The sequence below is a fragment of the Aulonocara stuartgranti genome (genome assembly GCF_965226115.1).
Source record: "Aulonocara stuartgranti genome assembly, chromosome: 12".
Classification (NCBI taxonomy): domain Eukaryota; kingdom Metazoa; phylum Chordata; class Actinopteri; order Cichliformes; family Cichlidae; genus Aulonocara; species Aulonocara stuartgranti.
In genome coordinates this window covers 4637379-4662366 of record NC_138948.1, presented here as the reverse complement: position 1 = coordinate 4662366, position 24988 = coordinate 4637379, and the positions used below count along the sequence as shown (strand labels likewise).

At 40.7% G+C, this 24988-nt stretch overlaps 1 protein-coding gene across 3 annotated transcripts in view; it reads right to left on the bottom strand.

The window, feature by feature from the left end:
- The window catches only part of fras1 (Fraser extracellular matrix complex subunit 1), a 299701-nt gene that overhangs the window by 189824 nt on the left and 84889 nt on the right, over window positions 1–24988 (bottom strand). For all 3 annotated transcript variants that reach the window (XM_082555470.1, XM_082555468.1, XM_082555469.1), the window contains 5 exons: window positions 14122–14229; window positions 8672–8764; window positions 5121–5280; window positions 2413–2546; window positions 1539–1622 (listed from right to left, as the gene is read on the bottom strand). In XM_082555470.1, the coding sequence (XP_082411596.1) occupies window positions 1539–1622; window positions 2413–2546; window positions 5121–5280; window positions 8672–8764; window positions 14122–14229 (579 nt within the window). The remainder of the gene's footprint in view (window positions 1–1538; window positions 1623–2412; window positions 2547–5120; window positions 5281–8671; window positions 8765–14121; window positions 14230–24988) is intronic.

Sequence of the window (24988 nt, the reverse complement as noted above, 5' to 3'; positions counted from 1 at the left end):
TTGAGTTTAAGTTATCTAATAAAATTGGTTATGACCTTGACAGGCCAACCCAGGGTTTATAGTGTAGATACAAGTTTATATGACAGTATGGCGAACAGACGGAAATGCAAGCTGAGGAGGCCATAATTCACAAAGTGGATCAGACTATAATATTAAGAACAGCACAAGGAGCTAAACACATAAAACAGGCTGAAAGAAGTGTGACTGAGAGGAAACACTGAACAGTATATACAGTATTTTTAAATGCTGTATGAATGTGTTTGAACTTTATTCTGTACTGGAACACACACGAGTCTATTGGAAAGCTGTCAGTATCGCAGCTCTCTATCATTAAGACAGTGGGTGAGATGAATGTGAGACGGTTTTAGCTTCTTTCAGCTGCATCACTGATGGTGTTAAAGTGTCTAAGTACATAATTCAAACACAGGATTAGCCAACCAACACATTTTACACAAGGTAAACAAGTAAAAGGCTCGCTGTAGGTGTTTTATAATCATATCGCTATAGAAAAATAAAAAGCCTTCTTCTATTTAATGTGCTTTTCAATATTTACTGATCTCTCAGAGTGCTTTGAGTACAAGTCACATTTAAACATATCCACATCTACCACTTCTACAATCTCATATCTATGGCTAATTAAGAATTATTAATTAACCTAGCATGCATGTCTTTGTACTGTTGGAAGCTGGAGTAGTGGAGGAAACCCACACATGCCACGCAGAAAGGCCCCCAGCTGGGGTTTGAACCAGGAGCCTGATTGCTGTGAGCACCAACACCTCTAACCATGCCACCACTGTGCTGCCCTCTCCCTTATAAATAAAGTGTAGAAATGAAAAATGGACACTGGAAATCGTGAGATTGGATTCTTTCCATTTTTAAATGTGAGAATTAGAAATTCTCTCTTATGTATACTACATGTGTTTTACACACACACACACACACACACACACACACACACACACACACACACACACACTTACAATAATATGTGTGTGTGCATGCCGATGTGGAGGCACTCATGTATGGACTGTATAGCTACTCAGTTAGGTAATCAACACCAGAGGCAAAGCATCACAATTCCTTCTCTTATCCGTCAAGATGATGCCAACATGAATGAGAGAGTGTGTGTGTGTGTGTGTGTGTGTGTGTGTGTGTGGGGGGTAACGCAAACACACATTAGATAGAATGGGACATTCTGTGATCAAAAGAGAAAGTTGGCAGTGAGCGAGATGGGAGCATGTGCACTGCAAACACAGCAGGAGAGGAGAAGGAGGAGGAGGAGGAAGAGGAGGAGAGACGAAGGCTCAGACTTTTCATGTCAATAGAGACATTCACATATTCACTGCATGCATCATATTCTCACTATCATCACAGATATTCTAATCAATGTTTCAGGTTTCAAATGTATAGATTTATGAGCCGTTATCAGCTGCCTCCAACACACAGAGGCTTTGTAAACCACAGGATTCACACAAATCTGCACAATAACAGGTGCATACACAGTACAAGCACAGTTCAAACACCCACAGGCTGCCTACCTGGTACTGTTTTCCAGCTGACAGACAAGGGTTGGACACACACTGGGGACAGCACTCTCCTGGCTGGATCACCAAGTTCTCATGCTGAGGAAACATTGCACACACACAAGCACAAACCCTCTCAGATTACCGTTATTTCACTGTATTTCACACAACAAAGGGCATATAAGCTTTGACAGTACTGTTAGCCCACCTGACATTTTAGCAAATACAATTACCAAGAGGTTGATAAGATGAATTTCATCCTTAGCACAAAGCCAAACCACCTTGCAACAACTTCAAACCTTTCTTACTTGCATTTCATTTTTTAACACATGAATATTTATTTAACCTGTGAAGGAATAAAAAAAGCACTAAAATAGAAAAAAGAGGTGTCTATAACCCAAGAGGCATACTGGAATTTAAAACAGGCTCCTCTATCTTTAGCATTTCAATATAATTTGTTTCTTTTCTAAGAATAGCTGAAATAAATATTCCATTTTTGTTGTGTATTTCGGGGAGTTTTCTGTGAGCGGTGGCAGAGTGGAGCAGGTGACTGATGCAGTGTTTGCAGGCCTGGTCTGTTGTGATGAGAATACAGGTGAAGGTGTCAGTGTTCCTCTCCTCAGCCATGACCACGAGCTGTTAGTCACCGAGAGTAAAAATACGACAGAAGCAGCGAAAATGAGTCTCTGCGCTTAGCTTTAGACTAGAAAGGTGGTGAGCTGAGGGATTTAGGAGGTAACAGAGGAAAGCTGACTAGGATGGATCCAAGACACCTCCTTCCAAATCCTTCTTTTAATGCAAGTAGGTTTAGTGAATTAAAAAACAGTGACTGCCCACATGAAAATTAAAGATCAAAACCTCTTAAAATTGTGTGTTTCTGTAAACCTACCGGTTTGCAGGCCACTTGCTGACACTCTGCTACTGAACACTGGACCTCTCCATTGCTGCAGACACATCTGGAACAGAGGCTGGGCTTCCACTCCTCTCCATCCCTGTAAACGATCCCCTGCCAAGAGCAAGACTCTAACAAACACACACACACACACACACACACACACACACACACACAGATAAAAACTAAATGAGTAAATAGTGTCAGGTAATGAGCTGACAGTTCAGGCATTGTTTGCATGCACACAGAGTGATTTAGGGTCAGGAGAGAAGAAAGAAAGTAGTAGCAAATTAGCTGCTAACCACTGGGATGCATCATAGCAGCTCAAAGACGTCATTACAGTCTCGATTAACCTTTCAGCTCCAATCTGGCTGCTCTGTGCACTCTATAAACTCTGAGTTTTTCACAACACATCTGGTCTGATCCAAGTATATGAGCGATACGTATAAAGAGTTCATCTCTAGTAATCTACTGCATGTCTGACATACACCAATCTGATATTTATGATTGGATATCGGTCCAATCCTCAATCAAAAGCAGAATCGGGCAAAGGTAAAAATGGGCTGATCTACAGATACAGAAAGTTATACTCCTGGATGTATCTGTTTGTGCCTTTAGGTCAAGCCTGATGTTGCCTTACATATTAAAGAACTACTCCCAGTCTATTCCTCAGGGTGAGGAATGCAGCTTATTTATTTAGCACTGATAGCACTGCTCAGTACGGCCAACAGTTTCACTATATCCAGTAATTAAAACATCATTCAATCAGCTGTAAGAAAGGCATTTAAACGCATACCTGACTAAGAACTGCTCTGCATTTTTATTGCTGTTTCATGTGGATGGATACATCTTTAGCATTTAAGCCTTTGGACATTGGGATTAATTAATCAGGTCTTCCTGAAGCTAATACTGCGGGAAGAATGTTTTAATAACTTGTAACCTTTAAGTTTTGGAAAATAATGCAGTCACACAAATCACCGCTGGCATAAAGTTTTCAGAAAGAAATCCGAGTCTGGAGCGGCTCGTCAAAAAAGTGTCAGGGCCCGGTCAGACTAAGGAGTACTGATGAAACATTGGGGTTTTGAAGTTAGGAGATGATAATGTTTGAGGTTGAGGTGTTTTCTCTTTACTTAGTGGTTTTTATTCAAAGTCATTAGTTAACCTGCTGCTGGCGGATGCCTGAGGTCTCACTCAGGCTACGTCCACACCAATGCCTTTTTGTTTTCAAACGAAAACGATGCGTTTTCTCTCCCGTCCACACTGAGACGGCGTTTTCCCCAAGGAAAAATGCAGCGTTTTGAAAGCGCTCTCGAAAACGCTGCATTTCAAAACGGAGCTGTCCCGTCGCAGTGTGGACACTCGAAAATGCAGACTTTCGAAAACGATGACGCATGTTGGTCATATGATGCAGTCATGTGACGACTTAAACCAAGAATTCGGTGCTTTGTCTTGCCATTTCGCCGCCACGTTTCAAAGAGCCGGAATGTAAATAATGACGCAGATCGAGTCGTCTTGCATTTCACGCATGCGTGGAACTGCAACGTCAGCGTTTTCGGCTGTTTTAGTGTGGATGTGCAACTCATTGAAAACGACTGAAAACGCTAGTGTGGACGCGGAACGTTTTCAGACGAAGACGCCATTTTCAAATCCATCCGGGCTAGTGTGAACGTAGCCTCAGTCGAGGCGAGGCAAAGCATCACTGTCAAGTAATAAGGGTTTGTTCCTGTGTGGACAACATTTACCTGCAGTTCTCACCTAAATGCATTCGGTCAGCAGATTCATATCTTCTACTTTTTCAAGTCTTAACTTAGTTTTGGAAACAGATACAGCAAAAGGATACGACACTTTATAGATTTAATGAAGCTTTGGTATCCGAAGAGCTACGGCAACATTCACCTTTGGTGCAAATGTTGAGACACATTTCAGACAATAAAGACAGAGGCTGATTCACATGAGTCATTTGTTCACTGGAATATAATTTTCATGTTTTAGCAGAAGGGTGCGCAGCAAGATAAACAGGTGCCAAATATTAAATTGCAGACAATTAAGTAGAAAGCTGTGTCTTTGCGTATGTGTCCTGTTTCCTGTTTTACTTTGATAGTCCGTGTCCCATGTCAGTGTAGCCTGCTTTGCTTCCTGTGTCTCGTTATGTCAGATTAGCCCCAGCTGCGCTTCCCTCCTGTTTCCCATTCCCTCGTTACTCCCTGCCATTTTTAAGCCCTGTGTTTTTCTCTGGTAGTTGTCGTATTGTACCCTATAGTGTTCGGGTTTTTGTTTTGTATTCATAGTAGTGATTTCCAGCAATAAATTTCCTGTGCGTGAGTCCTGCGTTTGGGTCCTGCATCCTACCTGCCACAGAGCAAACCATGACACAAAGAATGTGACACATCTGCAAAGTCTTTCCTTTTTCATTTACTCCTGAAAACTAACAAAAAGAAATCATATCCATAGTCACCACCACACAGTTTTGCTCTGTTTGCATATATCGTACTCATCCTACCCATTTGTAGATGCCCTTTCAGAGATATCTAAAGATCAATTATTGTCTAAATTAATGAAAAGAAGCAAACAATTTCCATGAGATGCAACATGTTTTTCATGTATCTACACAGAGTTATGATCATTTAAAAGAAATCTGCGTGGAAAAAAAGCGGCACCTATAATCTACAAAGTATGCTATGTGTTAGCCCTAATTTAGCCCTCACCTCCATTGCTGGCACACTTGGGGCAACACTCCCCGGCTGGGGTGAACAGGCTTTGATCCCCGGGACAGGTGAGATGTGGGCAGGGGCGAGTGCTGCAGGATACGCTCCCTCCGGAGCAAGTACACACTGAGCAAGGCGAGGGACTCCACTGACTGTCATGCTGTGGAAATCAAAGAAACCAAGTGACAGTTACACAGAGAAATACAACGAGGGTGCAAAGAAAAAGACGAGGAAACAGCAGAGAGACAGTGACAAGAGGAAAGCTGTTTTCTTTCTGTAAACGTGACGACTTTGTAAGACTAAGCCTGAGTGACAGAGAGCAGAGTCGCAGAGGGGCAGAAGATCTTCAGAACAAAGAGAGACCATGAGAAGAAGCGATAAGGAGCAAAACCCTGATTAAAATATAAGAGGGTGTATGCGAATGTAGATAGGGAGGCACGCTGTGAAAAGGCATTGCCTTAACATTTGAACGCTGACATGCATATATCTAATTCAAGTTTGTACTAAACTTTAAGTTGACGACAGCTTTTCGACTGATAGCTAAACTGCAGTGCTGTAAGCCTGTTGGTGATTTTCCCAGGCTTTTCTTCACACATGTATGAAAGAGTTATCACTTCAGGCGAGTGTATGTTCATGCAAACCATGAAGATGTTTCTTTTCTGTGACTGACAGAACAGGATAGATTAAACAGTCATTCTGAGGTATTACAGAGACTTCGATATCCATCTGTTATACATCCATTTGTGGATACCGTGGAAGACCAGAGCAGTTCTTTCACTCTAAATGAGATATCAGCAGGTCCATCATGCCTGCAGTCATAATGATAGAAGTTAAGATCTGATTTCTCTCATTTTCAGAGGTGTCAGGCTGAGAAACCTGCATGAAATCCTTCTTAAACCTTTGTAAAACACCTAATTAGTCTTAGGTTTAATGAAGCATTTATCCAAATTCGTTTTCACCCCAGGAAGAAGTCTGTGGCAAACAATTAAGAACTTTATAGTTTTACCAGCCAGGATATTTTTCCCTTATTTTCAATACTGAGGGAAAAATCTGCCAGTGATGTACTGAATTAAAATTCTGTATTATAGCTCTTGCAGAGCGACAGTTCAAACTCAGAAAAGTCTCCAAAGAATGCAGTTATATAAGGATCATCATCCTGTGTGACCTTGTATTTCTGGAAAAAAGGAAGAAGTCAACAGTTCCAGACTGTGTCTCCTGGAAAAGGAGCGGCAGCAATGCAATGTTATTCTTTGCCCTTCAAAGAAGGTGCAGCAAAACTCTTAAAATGCTATTACTCCTCTCCAAAACTCATCTCTCCTCTCGCTGTTCAGATCCATGTCAAGTGCTACTTCACCAGGCAAGCAATGCCAACAAACTCTTTAAAATCATTGCCAAGAAAGACCTGTTTCTCTTCAGGTCGTTTACTATCCAAAATGGCAGCCAACGTCATTAAACTAGAGGACACTTGATGGAAAATGAAACAGCCAGAGATGCTTTTGTCAGGGGGGGAGAACACTAGCATTAGTTTTTTTTGGAAGTGACTGAGGAGTTGGGTATTGAAGAGCAGTTACAAGTTCCAAACTCATCAGTGTCAAATGATTGATATGAGCCTGTAAATGAGGGCAGAGAAGGAAACAGCAGGTTCCAAAAGAAAAAAACAACTTTGATGAACTAATAAAAAATGAAATAAAACTGAAGCTGTTGCTGCGTTTGTTTCCAAACAGTCGGACACTGGGAGGCATGTCTAAATACCCGAGTCAGGCTGACCTGTCAGCTTTGTGAAAACACAGGATTAGACTGACTAAATTCTTATTGCTCATAAGTGATGTCAGAGACAATAGAAGTGAGAGCCATTGAGAACTAAAGTCTTTATAAAATATGTTTAAAACCTTATTTTGGGGCAAATGCAAAATATTTTAAAACATTTTTATTAGATTTGACTGGAGATTCAATGCAAGTCCTTCAAATAACTACAGCATGTCGAGATGAGTCTACAAACTCTACCAGTGCATGAGCTGAATGACTTTGGTTTGTTCACGCAGAACATTTTTTACTTTTTGAGTAACTTTTATAATATTTTTTTTAAGAAAAGGGTGGCATACAAGAGAAAACACACATCTATAAATGATTACTGGGCATGTGTCATGGTTCAGTGTCGTTGATGATTGCGTCATGTGTTCTTCTTTTGTGTCATTCATTTTGTCCCTGGTTGCCTTTGCGTTTATTTCCTCCCTCGGTGTATTAAGTTGATTCATGCGTTTTCCCCATGTAGTTATCTCACGTCTTACTTTATTTCTTGATTTAGTTTTCCTTGTGCTTTTTTGTTACTTTTGTTTCCCTTGTCTCGTCATCTGGGATTTAGTTCAGCTGTGTCTTGTTCTCCCCAGGTGGCCTCCATTGCCCTGATTGCCGTTCTGTGTGTGTATATAGTTGATGTTTCCCTTTATTCTTTGGCTTCGTCCACACGTAGCCGGGTATTTTTGAAAACGCAGATTTTTCTATGCGTTTGCACCTTTCGTCCTCACATAAACGGCGTTTTCGGTCACTGAAAACGGAGATTTCTAAAAACGCCTGCCAGGGTGGAGATTTTCAAAAACTCAGTTTTTGCATTTACGTGTGGACGAGGAAAACGCAGCATCAAAGGTGTGCGCCTTTTTTGACGTCACACTGTGCGCCACGTTATTGTTTCGGTGAAATGAATTTCTACAATACTGTTACTGTTAATTGTACTCTCTGCAGTGTTTAAATGCTTACATATACACACAGTTACTGTCCCTCCACACATAGGACTCGGTTCTGCTCCTGTGCACCAGCTTTGTTTACTATTTCCCACTGAGGCTTCTAGACTTCTGATTGGCCAACATTTCTACACAGTTAGGAATATATCACCACCTGTTGCTTTGGCATGTTCCTAGCAGCGTTATCCTTCATTTCTGCGTTTACGTGTGGACGGGATTATTTTTAAAAACGAAAAAAAATACCCGTGTACGTGTGGACGTAGCCTTTGTCACAGGGTCTGCTCCCCTTGCTTTGCTGTTTTCTAGCCCTAGTGTTTTAAAATTTTAGCTTTTACCTTTTCGTATTGTTGTCATCAGCCTAAATAAATGGCTCGCTTTCAGTTCAACCCTACTCTACGTTCCCCACGACCGTGAAACAATGACATTCCAAGAAATAATGCACTGCTTTTACAGACTTCATTTTCCTAATTTTAGGTTTTCCACACAGCTTTAGAGCCTGGCTGCAGGGGTTTCCTCCCATTTAACCATAAAAGCATCAAATGCTGATGTTGGCCCAGGTCGCGGTCAACCTGTCGGTTCACCCAAATGAAAGTTGATGAGGTGAATCGTCTGTGCAAACAGATTGTCACTTTCTTTGTGAACCTGAGTTTGTGCCATGTTGAAGCAGGAAAAGGGATGAATTAGGAAAAGGAAGACAATGATTTAATAAACTTCTGGCAAACTGATCTATAGCTGCTGCATCCTGGTGTAAACATTTCAACCCTGAATAATTTGTATGGTGAAAGAGAAGCAGCCATTTTTATAATCACTTACTCCATAAATGACTCCTTCGTACTGGCAGGAGCCCTGGGATGAGGAGGCGCACTCTGGACAGCACTTGTTGGTGGGGATCCTCAAATGCTCGCCCTTTTTAAAAGACACAAACATGAATAGACTGACAAAAGGAGAAAACACACTCAGAAACTCAATCAGAAAGAGGAAATGAGTTAACCAGCATGGATACATCACATTTCAAATATACAGCCTCTCAATTTCCATGAAGATCAACTGACATGCAACACATCAGTGCACAGAATAATGAGTCAATGAAGACTATCAGGAGCACACAGCATGTGGAATGGAGGTAGTAAAACATATGCAACACAGAGTCTTCTAACTGCGCTGCCCATTCACACTAATTGAGGCCGGCTGTGCAGCAGGAAGAGAACGTGAAAGCGGCGAGAGCCAGACGCAGAGCCTGTTAGAGGTTTCGGTGATGTTTATGGAAGTGACATGGAAAAGAAAAAGGAGGAGGTGAGTGCGATTTGTGAAAGGGAAGAAAAAAGATCCCCCAGAGCTTTCAGAGTGTGTTTTTCCAAATGAAAAATGGTAGGGAAAAAAAAAAATCAAATAGAGCTACACTGAAGCAGCATGAAAGACAAAATTGCATACAAAGACCCGGAAAAATGACAAATCAGTGTAGAAATAACAAGTGGGCGAAACAAATAGATGGAAATTGAGCTGTGCAGCAGGTAATAGTTCTCCCCAAATAAAGAAAAAGAGAGTTCATATCTTAGCTGAAGCTCGCCATTAATCACCCAGCAGCACACAAAATTTAGAAGTAGAAACAAGCCCCCGAAGTGAATTTTAACAGTAATATAGTTCTATATTGTGTATTGTGTATTTTGTTGTACAGTTATTTTATTTTCAACTTTAATTTATATATTTTATCTTATTCTTCCCAGTTAAATTTACCCTTCATTCTAATTTGTGTTGTACAGTTATTTCATTTTTAACCTTAATTTATATTTTATTCCTTCCTAGTTAAATTTACCCTTTTTAATTTTTCATATTTATTTCCTATCTTATTCATAGCCTTTCCTTTTTTGTTTTCTTTAGGTCACGAGCAGTTGTCCAAGCATTTCACTACATATCGTACTGTGTATGACTGTGTACGTGACAAATAAAATTTGAATTTGAATTTGAATTTGTCTTCAAACTTCATCTGTCACAATGGCTGAATTGTGCAAATAAAATAAACATTATGAGATGAAGCTCCTGGATGTTTTCATATATCTGGATTCTTGATTCGGTGTCTCCTCTCCCGAACTTTTCATCTTTTTTTGTTTGGTTTCAGTCCCCCGAGTCCCCCCGCGCTTTTCTGTCCACTGCTTAAAATTGAATCACCATAACTGAATTTGATCCAATTTGAGTTTTATTGGTGCAAACAAACAGAGACTGTTTAGGATCAAACAGAACAAGAGTTCATTTGTCACCAGAGTGATGCTTTTGTTCAATATTTAAGGCAATTACAGCACATAGGCTTCTGTAAAACACTGACGAGCAAATCCCTGCATGCAGATAAATGGCTCTGCACACACGCTGTCATTTCTTTAGGAATAGTATCAAGATTATTTTGTATTAATGGCAGCTTTTCCAGTTAATTGTTTACACAGAATTAGTCTCTATTTGCTGGGAAAATGCCACTTTCCCAACAACAATTTGAAAGATTTGCCAATTCACTGAAGAGGACATGCTGTGACCGATGCGTGCATCTGCTGAGGCGTTTTAGAGCAGGTTCAGTAACATTTGGGAAGCCTTCATCATTTAGGCCACTGTATTTTAAGACTAGTGCACTCTATAAACATGAAGTCAGACTTTAACCAGCAGTGGTTGAAGTGGGAGCTACAGCATTTTTTACCTTGGACATGCAGAATTCACTGCCACTTCCTGCTGTTGTAGCCCGCCTGTCTACCACAGGAGAACAGCTGACTTGTCCCCAGCGCTACATGAAAAACATTCAGTGAAACTAAGAAGTCGTTGGCTTGGATTTCGAACATAATTCACTAATTTAACTGAGTTTCCTGCCTGTGTTTCAAAGTCTCTACTGTGCAGCTCAGGCTTTCAGCTCCATCTGTCTCATGAACCGTGGGCACATTGGAGGCCGGCGGTAACGAAAGCAGCACTTCAGTCTTGAGCTCTTCACACATCTTTGCTCTGAGTCGACAAACTGCAGCTGAACTGTGAGCTCCTCTCAATGTGATTAATTCAACAGTGATGTTACCAACCAGCTTCAAAAAGTCGAGAGTGCAGCCGAGTCCCGTGTCTTACAGGACGATCGTGTGGCCATGGGAGCAAAAGACAGGCCTGTCATTCTTTGGTAGCAGTGCTCAACGTGAGAGGCGAGCTCATTAATTAGTGTTGCCGGTTTGGGCAACGCAGGCTTTTGTCATCCTCTTATAAGCAAAATAATCATAAATACAAATGAAATACACACGTGCACGTCAACCTCACAATCGCTCGCTGTAGTGGGTCCTGGCTCTTCCAGCACTGAGATGCTGTGATAATAAATTGTCTGCTATCCAGGCATCTCGAGGCGTTTTAAGAGACACATTCAGAATGTATGAAACTCATTTCTCTAATGTTTCCTGAATGCTGTGGCCGTCCTATTAATCGTCTTTATAAGCTCCTGTATCCGTTAACAAACTTACATGTTTAAAAATGCCTTCATACTATACGATAAAGTAAAATACCATAAAACAAAAAAAATGCCATGATGTTTTCTTGGTTATCTTTCAATTGTGCAAAGTACATCTGTCTAAACGACTGATGTCATGGTCTCTGAGTCAGGCACCTTTGGAGTTTCTATTCGGAGGTTTTTTATTGTCCTCGTTTTTGTCAAATGAATTATGTTCAGGTTCATGTGAAGCCTAAAAAGCTTCACATGTTCCCAGTCGCGTTTGTCTCCATGCAGTCAGACGCTCATATTTCCACATGCTGTGTCGCCTCTTTGTTACCCGCTGTGCCAGTGAGATACAACTAAGAAGTATCTCAATCTTAGCACTACTAAGATCAAGAACCTGATACAGCTGATGTCTGCTTTCAATTCTAGCATTTTGTTATAAAAGGGTCAGAATGATTGCATTAATAAATGGAAAACATTTCCTCTCACTGTTATCTGAGTCATAAAAGGGGAACAAAATGGTTTTTTTAAAAACTATTACCGCTCCCAATGGTAAAAAATGTTAATAGTTTTAGGAAGATTCAGAATGAAAACATGATTATAGAGTAGAACATATTCTGTTTTGTTTTTTTCCTCTTTGCAATTTCAATTTCTCAAACGTTTTCTGACCTCCTTTGGAAGCTAAAAAACGTTCATGCCCCACACTTTCTATTAGTCATTAACATTTAAAAAAAGGTTTCAAATCAAAATTTATTCAACAAAAGGTCCTGTAGTAGCATCAGCAAACTCTTTTTATTTTACCTAATAATTTTATTTTTTCACACGATTTGATAACAGCGGCTTAAAAGGGATAAAAGCCACAGTGTCATCATCCGCCGTCAGTTCACGCTACACAATATGCGGCTTTAAGAGACAGTGAGAGGACTCCTTTGCAGATCGAGGAAAGCTGATTAACCCACAGTGTCGAAAGTTGCGGGCATTTAGTTATGCGTTTTAGGAAGGTCACAGTGGGAGGGGGTGTTAAGCTTGCAGATAATGGCTTTGGATTTCAAAAGAAAGCCTCATAATCGGAGACTGTCCAATGATAAAATCTCTGAAGCTTTATTTCTGTTTAATCAGTGTAGGTGAGAGGAAGTCACATTACAAGAGGTTTTTAAATGGAGAGGGAGCACACAGCTCGCTGAGCATGATGACTAATTTTTAATTAACATTGGATTGCCAGGCAGCGGAGTGGAATTCATTAGACATCGATTGTTGCCTTAGCTCAGAGTTGGGATTGAATCTGATGCCGTCACTGCAGGCTTGATGTTTAGATCACATCTGAGAAGAAGCACGGGAGAAAACATTTTTGACAATGTGTTCATGTGAATTAAAATGGGCCCAAAGAAAAGGTGCTGGAACGAACGCTCAATGAACATTTCTCATTGTGCCAAATTAAATGGTGCAATTGCCAGACTCGGCTGCACAATAGTCTGCCAGTTCATGAATTCTTGTTGTAAGGGCAACGCACAAAGGAAAGTGATTTAACAGGTCCTTGAAAGTGGATTTGTGCTTGTAAAGAAGGAGATAAAAGGAAATAAAAATATCACAAAGCAAAGGTGAACCTCCTGAACTTCCAAGGCAAGGTTAGGGCTTAATATGAATTTCAATTGGAGGGATGCTGCTTTCGTACCTAAAAAAAGGGTAACCAACGTAGTTTAATGGCTCGAAGACTGATTTGTGCCGCATTTGGGAGATTTATTTTAACAGGTTGAAACAGTAACAATTGTGTGGTCTCTCTTTAAGACAACCTAAGTTAATGTTTAATGATGTCACAAGTATGTGCCACTGCCCTCTGTAGAGTGTGGGAGAAACATGCTTGCACATGGACGTATGGACTGAGATGAACCTCATTTCTTCACCTCACTAACTCAAAGTAACATTACCAGTTGTACGAACACTGCTCGCTTCATGTATGATAAGACAGCAGCCGAATTCCCAGTACCAGTGTCACTGTAAGTTTCTAGCTGTCATGCTAAGTGTTTCTGCTGCCTCCTCTCAGCCACTGAATAAAACCCATGTTGTATTCAGGTCATTGAATTTCTGTTTACTTCTGTTTATGCACCAAAACTACTTTGTTAGAAGTTTAAACAAAATCTGCACGAATACAGCGTATGCTCCAGTATGACTGCCGTGGGGTCCTCATCATTTATCCTTTACTGAAGTCTCACTGCACCACGGCACTAACACCTGTTTGTATCTCTGAGGTTTTAAAGAAATGTCAATGTTTGATGTCTTCTTAGTCCTCAGTCATGCGAACTAGCAACTTCACAATTTTAAAGTTAGCATAGATTTTAAGCTGAATAAATGAGCTAGCAGATTTCAAAGAAGATTTCAAACCATTATAATAATGTTAATAACGTTTGCTTGTTTCTGCTAACAGTCAGAGTCAGACTGCAGTTGTTTGAACACAGTTAGTCTCCCAACAGGTGATCCTACAATCGCCTTGTTATAAAGAGTGATCCTCCAGAGGTTGTGGGTGTTGCAAGCTCAACCTTTGACCGAGCAGCTATTTGCTACAACCACTTACGATTGTCTCTGACTGTGGAAAATTCAATGCAATCACCCGGAAAGCCCCAATTTTTCATAGCTTCAGGGAAGTTGTCTTATTTTCGCTCTAATATAAATGAGCCATAACCCAAAAACCAGAAGCAAAAGCTGCCATGTAACAAACAACATTAGGTAACATCACTAGGTAAACTGATTGATTGCTCACCTGGACATAATAATTACAGGGGACAAAAAGAAAAAGTGCATATTTGTCAAATGTAAAATATCTTACCCTCTGCAGGTCACAGTGGGGGTTGGGACAGTGGGTGGGCCCACAGATGGCCACATCACCATAGCAGGTACACTCCTGACAGGACTGCGGCCTCCATGACGTGTTGTTCTGTCGAGACAAAGATTGAAGCAGGCATTAAAAATGGCCGAGGTCACGCTTGGTTTATCGCTGCAGGAAAACAACATTACTCGTTTCATCGTCGCCATATTTAAACACACCAACAAGTCATTTGACGTTGACAGCTGGGGCAGAAGACTGCAAACACACAGGCCTCTTTGTACATAATAATCTAAGAGAAAATGTTTGCTTGGCTCACTCACTTGGAAATTTCCAGGTCTGGGATTGAAAAAAATAGAATAATAATAATAATGAAACTATCCTAAGGGACTTTACTTTCGACTAATTAGCACAAAACTATGTGGTAATTGAGCATCTCAAATACAGAACACGAATATGAAATGATCTTAAATGTAATTTAAGCTCCATGTTTGGGGGAATCGCACCTCTCTTGCTCACTGCAGTGGTTTGTATGAGCTCCATGATTATGGAGTAAGGTTTTACTGCTGCAGTTTACAAAATGCGAGCACCACCATAAGAAAACCATTTCACATTTTGAACTCTTATCATCCTCTACACTTAAGGTTGTAAAACACTGAAGGATTTCTGCTGCAGGTAGTGTGAAACTACTTCTGTGTTGATTAAACACATGGCCAACTAGACAATGAGATAGGGCAAAAAGGCAGAAAAGTTAGAGATCAGCTCCGCCAGCTGGCTTCACCCTTTTGGATGCCTGCTATTTGTCAATAGCTCATAACACCTAGCTGACGATGTCTGAGCTTAAAGCCAAAATGAAATCAATATTCCAGTGCCTGCATATGCCCCCCATATATCATCTTACAGCACATAAATCCAATTTAGCCAAATGATTAATAACCCACTCATGACGGGAGTGTCCATGGGCAGATGTGGCTATGAAGTAGAGCCTTCATGGAGAGGTGGGGTGACTGTCCATCCCAATGGCTGCGCTTCATTTAAAATGGTAATTTAAGCTGTGCTTGCATTTGTATAATGGTCTTATTTTCAGGATCAGCTGTAGCGAACAAGGCGAGGCAAAAAGAAAGAACTTCAAAGGTGTACTGCAGGCTTGGATCTGGGTGCAAACCTCAGCACCACTTCATAACCAACAGGAAATCACTCACATCATGTCTAGATTTTGTTCACAAATGACATCCTTAAACATCAAAGCTTTAGACATACAAAAGACCAAATCAGATCATGCACCCTTCTTACATATGGAGACATTTATTTTTAAATGAGGAGAAATGAGGATCTTAAACTAAACTTGCTATTCATCCATCCAAAAATAAGACAACAGTGTTGGCATCAGAAAAGTGAACTCATCTTCACCGTTTCACTTCAACAAATCTATTTATTGAACTTTGACAAGTATGATAACAAGTGTGGATGTGTAAAAGCAACAACACTTCCATAAACATTACCCATACTGCAACCACGTATAAAAAAGCGGAAATTGGATAAAAGACATGACAACAAACTGCTATCTCATCTCATCATCAGTTGACAGAACACCATTAAACGCAGAAGACTAAATAAGATGGCTGCACACGGTTTTATTGCTTTATTCTGCACACGCATCCAAGGTCAGTGATCTGCTCCATAAAACAGTCTTACAGATTGTGAGATGAAAATAACATGTTAAATACAGCCCCAAATTATGTGCAGGAGTATTTATGGAACGTTTTACACTTAGCTGTAGCTTCCAGGTCTGAAAAGTGTGTTGTTTTTCTAATGGATACAGAGGGCCAACTTCTCTGGATGCAAAAAGACTGGCTGCAGAGAAGTCTATGATTGTCTTTGTTCTATTGACCTCATTAAACCATTTTCAGAAGACCTACTTGGAAAAAAGTACTTTAAAAAGTAAAACACGAAAGAAAGTCGTGCATTAAGCATGCAGTCCAATGTCAGAGTAGTTATAGGTTACGTTGAAAGACACACAGGCAGAGATGAGAGAGTAAAAATTTAATTAGGGACACAGCCAGTGGAGGTGAAAGACACACCTGGAGAGAGCATGTAAGTTAACGCGCTCCCTGTAGTGCAGATTAAACTGTTTATGCATCTGCGTACATGTGTTTAATTGTGAGTTTGTGGATGTGCAACTCTGCACAGCTGTGGCCAGATGTATAACGAGCTTTATGTGACAGCAAATGAGTCATAACAAATCTCTGCAAAGAGTATCAATGTTCCAGGAGGGAGGAGCGACCTTCACAAGGGAAGGGAAGGTGGGTCTCAATCGAATGCGGCAGTTTTCCCAAGTAGGCATTCCTTTACTGTGACAGAAACGCACACGTGATGAAGCAACACTGACAACGTTCAAACAAACACCCTGATGTAGGAAGACACGTAAAGTAGCAGCTTCATTTTTCTCAAACTACATCAGAAGACCAATACAACTTTAGCCTTACTTCAGGCACGCCTTGAGGTCAAGTTCATCCACAATCCCCATCGATCAGCTGATCTCAAAGCCAGCAATCAGCTGATGCATCAGCCGATATCCTGCTACACATTCTATTAGCAAAACTAGAGGATCTGCTATGTAAGCTGCTTTAACCTGCCTACTTAAAGTGCACATCTGTAAGCTGCTTTGCAACCCACCTCCACCTCCCTCCTACTGCTGCTGCTCTCCCAGCTTTCAACCTTCTGAATATGTACATGTAAGAGCAGAAACGTCTGCCAAATATAAATTGCTGCAAATTCTTGACAACAGAAGCACTGACCCAAATGAATTTTATATACTGTATGAACCCACATTCGAGTGTATTGCACACATATTTTCAACTACAAGAAAAAGCAATCTAGCTACAACACAAAAGCAGACTGCCTCTAAAAGGCACACAGTTGTACTCTACTGTCCTGAACCGTCTCCGAGGTCACCTGTTCTGACTCCACAGAGCAGTTTGTCACAGCGAATATACTGCTCCCTCTTAATCTCTTTGTTATAAAAAGACCAAAGATACTTCCCTCCTGGCCTTTTCTGAATGTGAGGTATGGTCACTGTGAAAGTGTGACATCCTGACCGTAATTCAGAAAAGATCCACCATACCAACCAATCTCTCTAAAACGATGATCTATTCTGTGTCGCATGGCCTTCCGACAGATTGGCCGACAGGCTAAAAGAGGATCAAAGCAAACATAAAAATGGGAAATTATTCTGACTGGACCGGAACAGCAGAACCGCGGGCTCCTCAACAATTCTTTCATTTAGAAAAGTGATTGTTATCAAAAGTACTGGAATACAAACGAATACAAAGTCTTGTTATACAGTAAGATAAAGACCCTACCTGTGTTTGCATGTGCCGTATTTCTACATATGCTCACATTTAGCCACTTGTTATACACTAAAAAGTGGCTAAATGAGACCTGATGCGTCAGACTAGAGACCGTAGAAGCCTACCATTAGCATTTTAATGCTGACATTTGCACTTGTCATAGAAAATGGTATTATAGTAAACAGAAACCTTTAGGGGTTTTTTGAAATGTTGATCAGATGGATTTGTACAGATTATACAAAACATAGTACCAACATAGTAAATCTCATCAACTTTTATTTCTCACAAAGATTATTTTCTGTAAAATATAATTTTTTTCACTAAAGGAATCGGTTCAAAGTGAACATCACTCAGCATTATCATATTCACAGCAAAGTTATTTCGCTGTTATTTTAAAAGATTTTTAAAATAAAACAAGCATTGCACCCAAACGTGTTACAGCACCTTTTCCCTAACACACACACACACACACACACACACACACACACACACACACACAGTGGGTGTATTTTGAAGGATGGGCATGTCACATTATATTAATAACCTGTAAGTGCAAGAAAAGGGCATCATGTGAAAGATTTGGACAGCTTAAATATAATTTAGTTAAAGGGGTCACTGGGGTTAATAATAAGCCTGTGTGCATGCAGGTATGCCCTCAGAAATAACTTTCCCATTATGGCTCTGTGGCTGCCATTCGTGGCAGTGACTCATTCTTAATAGAGCTGTGTAAAATTAGCACAGCAGCTAATAGCATGGGTGTCTGACTGCATTGGCACCGGGGTGCCGCGGCTCAGGGGCCGAGTCCATTTCAGCCGAGGTCTCGGCCAGATCCAGGAGGTTACACTCTGTTGCAGATCTACGTCGTTTGCCTCCTGAGTGTACGACAAGCCAAATGGGATTGACCCAGAGTTCACTGTAAACACGGACCTCTTAGAGAGGATAGGGCAGGAGGGCAAGGATTTCTCAAGAAACACCGACTCCCTCCTGTTTTGACACGTCCGAGCAATGGGAGCTATACAGACAGCAGTGTGAGCGGTAGTAGCAATTCCTTCCCCATCCCCTCCCAATGAGACTGTCCCCTATAGGGACCCATACCTGGGATTCGTTGATTAAACATCTAAGGAGTTGAAGGCTTATTTCATTCGCCCCCTGGAGAAAGAGCTCTGCCTCAGATTCGATTTAGGCCAGAGCCAGCTCAGCCAACATGGCTGAATGTCTCCAGTTTCATAAAGAAGAAAATAGATCCATAACTTTCGCACACAGTACATTCTGGTCAAGGCTTTCTGCACGACAAAGCAGTTTGCAGTGTGGAAGTCGAAGTGGAAGGTTGCCAGGTTTCATTACATCCCAAAAAGAGCCACTTGAATGAAGTATAGGGTATCTATAGTTAATGTCAAATTAATAAATTATAAATAATGATGGATTTTTCTGCAGCGATGGGAAGAACAACACTACAAAAAGTATATGATAAATTATTTTGACTAGAACATATTCAGCTTATTATTGGTTTGTTTGATTAATCTTTCCAGCTTTACTGCAAAACCAGTGACTGTTTGTGGGGATATTTATTGTTTATGACCATTTCTCTTATCGTACTACATGCATACGTCTCACACTTACAAGCAGAGAGAGCACAGGGGACGCCGTGTTCTTATCAGTTAAGTGGAAAGCTAAGTGATGAGAGAAGTGCAGCTTTAACCTCCATTAGTTTGTTCAGCAGCCAGCATCAGAAGGCTGTGGTCACAGTGGGAAGCTCCCAGTGAGAAGCGTGTCTTCCTCGCTGAATCTCAAACAGGATAAAGCTGAAAAACAACCAGCATCTCCGAGTCAATTCTCCCTGGATGAAAACAGAGCGAGGGGAGGACTTGGTTGGCCCTACATGGGATTAAGTGGCAGTTTCGATTAAAATCCAATCAAGAACAAAAGGTAGAGTCAAACATTAACAGGCCCCAGTTTTGTTGAGCTGTCAGTTGAACTAGTTGGACTTTCCCATTGAAAACAGAGAAGTGTGAAGAAAGGCAGGCTGCCCAGCAAGCAAAATGTAATTGGGCTAAAATTGGGGCAGGAGCTGATAGAAACTAAAGCTATTACTGAGGCAAATTCAATCGTGGGACATGATGGCTTAAAGCAGCCAAACAGCCCTGGCTGAGGCGCTTCAGACGACTGCAAAAACACTCGAGCTGCTGCTCAAGGGAACTCGCTTCTGTCAACACAACTTTGTATTTGCAGCTGATCAGCGGGATCACACCGAAGCAATAAGTTGTATTCACAACTATGGATATCTGGGCCAGGTTTCAATAATGCAACAGGAAATCTGAAGTATTGGGTAATTTGACACTGCTGGGGGAAAAAGTATCAGTTTGCACATTGACTTTAACAGCACTGTTAAATGTTACCTCACCTACTGTAATTGCTAAAACTAGCATTTCTTTTTGTGACCCACTATCCCACATTAACAGAGCAGTAATCACAATAAATTAAAGTTTATTGCTGTTCTTGGAAACACAACTAATTACTGACAATCTTTCTTCTTTAATTAACAGATTGAGTTTTGGTTTATATTTTTGTTTTTCCAAGTCAAAAATTAAATTACGGCTTTAATTTCAAAGCCAAACTGATGTGAAGTGGTATGGATGGGTTCTCAGGGTGGCTTTGGTGAGCTTTCAGTTGGAGTTGTTATAACATCTAATATGTTTTTTATTTAATTTGACATGTGCAGCGATTGTAAACGGGCCTATAGAAAATACTGATGAAGAACTAACGCAGAGGCAGAAAGCAAGAAGTCATAGTTTCTCCCCCTTGAAACAGCAGTGCCTCCAAGAGTCTCAGCTTTAGGCGTCCCTGTAACAACGGTGTGGATGGTAAACGTATTAAAAGTTAAATGTTTTGAAACTAAACCCGAAAACAGCTACAACGATCTGCGTGATTTTGACAAATGAATTATTTTTCGATGCCCTTTTTGATTTACGCTCAAAAATAACATTGAGTCAACAATATGAGGCTTAAAGGTCAGTTTCCACTTCATATCAGAGCATCCTGTGCTGCCACTGATATCCATGTCAAGACATCCTGTTTTATGCATCAGTCATTGTTTATAATCAAAGGTACATTTTTAAAAGAAATGTTTTTTTTAAAAACTGCATTCTGGAAAATGTAATCCCTCTTTTGCTCTCTACACGGATTATTTAATTGCATGAATTCCAAACATGTACAAATCTGATTGCAGCCTGAGCTTTATGGACCAAAGGGAAAGTGGAAAGCTTCTGGTACTGAAAGTCATGTCCTTTACCTGCAGATTCTGCATATTTATTCTTGACTTGTATTACAGTGAAGTGAACAGAATTTAACAAACTTATAATGAATAAGAAATTGAAGAACCCTGACGTACGGGGCAAATGTGAGAGTTAATATGATGATAAAACACAGACTGACACCACAATGAAGTGAAAACCTACAGAATTAATGTTTCGTTTTTCTGCACATTTTCTTCTTCGGTTGCAAAGATATCATGAAGTATCAACTCACAATGCATTGCAAAATTGCAGATATCAAGATACTGCAAGATTGGGAGATGCGCTGTTTCATGCATGGGTTTTGTTTAAAAGAAAAAAGAAAATAGAGATGCAGTGGACAAACCAGGCCTTACTTCCTCAGCATCGTTTCCTGCTCTCGGGCTGCTTCCTCATCGTTCAGCTGATGCAGAAGGAGCGTTAGCATTTCTCTTTTTAGAGGGCAGCAGCTTTGTCGCTCATGTTTTGTCAAATAAAACACGGCTGAAATGAATTCAAATTCATTCATTTGCTGCCGTTTAACTGCTTCATCCCACAACTTCCCTCAGTGTCAGCCAGCTGATTATATGCTAATTTCTTACAAGGCAAGCTGTGAAAACGAGCAAAGTTATAGAGCTGCCCAGCTGAAGGACACCTAAAACTGTCACAGTCTCGGCCAAAAAGCCTGATTTAATCAAAGTGTTGGCAAATATTCAAAGCACTCACAAAGGGGACGACTCTTTCTGCTCAATGGTTTAATCATGAATTTCCCAGCCTGTCTCGCATCTTTTTCATTACTGACCCCCAAGTACGAGCTATCTAGCAACTAATGAATCTGCATGCAAAGCAGGAGACGGTGTCCTCTGCCACAGGGTTAGCATTGTTAGGCTAATAGCCACACAAAGAGAAAGGAAGAGTTTAAAAGTTGTGGCTTAGCTCATTGATTCAACTTTCCCCCACACCTCCAGTCCAATTAGAGGGCCTGCTGGTAAGACATGACAAATGACTGGCTGATCGTTGGCCTCCCAGCACCCATAAATCCAGCTGTCTGCCCTCACCCTACCATAGCTGCTATCGCTCCTGCAGCCAAATATCAGCATCGAGCACGTAATGGGTTCTGGATCATCAAACAGATGGCCCAAAAGAGTCAGAGTCCACCAACAAGAAAGAGATTAGCAGTGAAGCCACACAGGCGTGAACAGAAAAACAAAAGCTGGGTTTGTGACACAGAGCTGATTCATAATTACTTTAGGAATTTGTCACTGCTGTATTTTTGCAATTATTACACAAAACAATAAACATGTCAGCCTGAAAAGAGTGACTTGACTCAAAAGGAAAAACAGCTTTTATATGATGGTGTGCTGCAAATAAAGCCAAACTAAAACACCTCAGCAGTGAACTCTTTAAGATGCATTTTTTAATATGTTTATTTTACTTAAGGTGCCATGAGGAGAAAACAAGCACAAACTGATAAAATTTGCATAATTTATAAATGAAGTCACAGGAAAAGTCCTGAAAGGGGAAAGTTTACAACAAGCCAGGTGCAGAGATCTGTAACGACGAGCGAGGAAGGAAAAACATTTCGCTCAATAATTCACCGCTTCTGTCTCAGCACCCATTAGCTCTAATGAAAAATCTATGCCACAAGTCCAGCCACAAGTTTTGACGCTGCTCGGACTCCATTTGTGCTGCACTACAGATTTAGTTTGATTCAGGGATTTATACTTTGGAAAGGCTAAAACAAAAGAGACAAATTTTCTGTGAGCCAAAGACAACAATGGCTGAGATGCAGGTGAACAGAAAGCCGAGAAACTAAATCACATACTGCATTTCATGTCACAGGCCCGCTGTGATACATAATGCATGCTTCCTGCGTTCAATCTGAGAAGTTTGTTCCCTTTCATTGTTGAGCTTTTGGAGGAGCTGACTCATTCATTATCCAGTGTAGAGGTTCCTCACATCTTACAAAACTCATTTGCATTCATTCAAAAGGATTTCAGGTTGAAGCCACGTTGCATAATTTGAAATCTGTTTGATAAATCTGTCTAATTTGTTCCTGTTTTGTTGCTCCTGTCAGCTCACAGTGATCCCACTGCAGACACATCATCATCCCTCCAGCTTCCAACTTTCACCTCCAACACCTTGGCAGGTCTTGGCAGGCTACAGTGAATCGCTCCTACAAAAGAACAGCAGCTTTTAGACAAACAAACAGAATGTAAATAATTTATATATTTAGATAGCTCAGAGAAGTGCCGCCATTGTTTTAAAATCTTAAAAATATGGACAGAGGAGCTCTGAAAGTGGCTCGGACTGCAAAGCGTTATCCTCAAACGTCTCGCTCATGTACACGAGCAAGAACTTTAATAACACACCACTTGGGCACGGTGAAAGTCATGTTAGGTGACGTAGGCGGCAGCCCTCCGTCTCCCAGCTACAGCGTAACCAGAAATTTGAGGCTGAGCAACTTTTTAAATCGCTGTTTTTCACCTCAGAGGAATGAAGAAGTTAAAAATTAATGACAAGTGATTTCTGACCCATTTTGACGCTCTGATTTGATTTGGGGAGCTTATGAATCTGTAACCAAATTTTAATTTGGGGCAGCTGTGAGCAGAGCTGGAGACCTGCGCTGCAACACAACTGCAATCCCGCTTGGAGGAATACCAGCTGGATAATGTTTCATGAAGCTGCTCCGGTAATTCCAGACCCATCAGAGAGAAGAAAAGGGGAAAGGTCAGAGGATGTCCTGTTGGCACCATTACTGGCTACCACTCAAACTTACATATTTATACTAACCAGTGTCATGTTGCACATTCACAACCAATTTAACTGCATCCCATTCCTATCTTTCTTTCTTTTTTACCTTTTAGGAAGGCCTATGTTTGTCTTCAAAACCTTTAAATCTACTTAAAACCACATACAAATCACGCAAAATGCACAATTTTCTTAATTTAGCACTACCAACTTGGCTCCAAGGTACTTGGCTCCTTCACCAAGGCTAATGGCATTGCTGTATTTGGTTGTTTTAAACCAAATGATCTAAATCTCTAGTTTGCACTGTATTCAAACTCCATACATACTGGATGGTCGTTGCATAATGTTAGTGACCAACAGACTGTCAGAATAGATCAAAAAATAGATCCAAGTGCAGATAAAGAACTTAAAGATGAACTAAAAATGGGCAATTGTGATAAAAGATGGAAACAACATGATCTAATAAAGACAAAGGAAGACATAGCTGCATGCATGTACACAGAGGGATAAGAGCCAAACAAGACACAGGTAGGAATAAGACGGGGGTGGGGCAAGCAGGTAGAAAGGAGGGGAAACAAAAATGGGAAGTCAAACCGAAACAAATAGGGAAAAATTAGAAAACTAATCTTCACAGTGAAACAGGGAACAACCAAATAACCAAGACACATGAAGACAAACACTGAAATGATGACAGAGAAAGAGCAAAAGAAGGCGAGTATAAGACTAAAAGCAAGTAAAAATAAATAAAAACCTCAGGGAGTGTGACTGAAATGGTGCCTGAACTGGTGTGAAAATGACCCACTACAAATATGACACAACATCCAAAACACATCTCATTAAACAAAACAAACAAACAGAAATTATTCTGGATTAATGAATTAAGTAAGAGAGCGTTTGCTGTATCGCATTTCACGTCTCGCTTCAGCACGAAAGTCACAAACGGCTCATGTTCGCATTTCCTTAGACTGAACTACATTTTTTAAATGCTTCATGAACAGGGGTTTGGGTGGGTGGCACGTAACAAATGTTAAATTGCTATCTGGAAAGGCTGGGGGCCAGGACTTGAACTGCTGACCCCGTGATTGAGGAACGAGCGCTATACTTGCTTAAGCCTCGGGCGTTGCCGTTTGTCAGGGTTGTTAATTTAAAGTTATCTCTCCAGAGTGGGAACAAAACGCTGTGAAATGACACACGAAAGCATAAAATGTGTTGACACGACACCCGAAATGTCCTTATAAGTGGTGCGCTGTGATTTAAAGGCCACGTCTCGTGCTTAATGATACAGAAACAACATCGCCAGCTGGCATCGCTGACTTAAAAACTGCAGTAGCACGTCAGCTTTCCTCTATATATATTTAACACCAAATTTTAAATGTTTTCTGCTTCACTTTATCTAATGTTTAAGAGTAAACTGTAACAGCTGAAATGGGAATACAGCAATCTTTAAACTGGCCCATTGCCTCCCTTAAATACGGCATCCTCGCCTCGATGCACAAGACC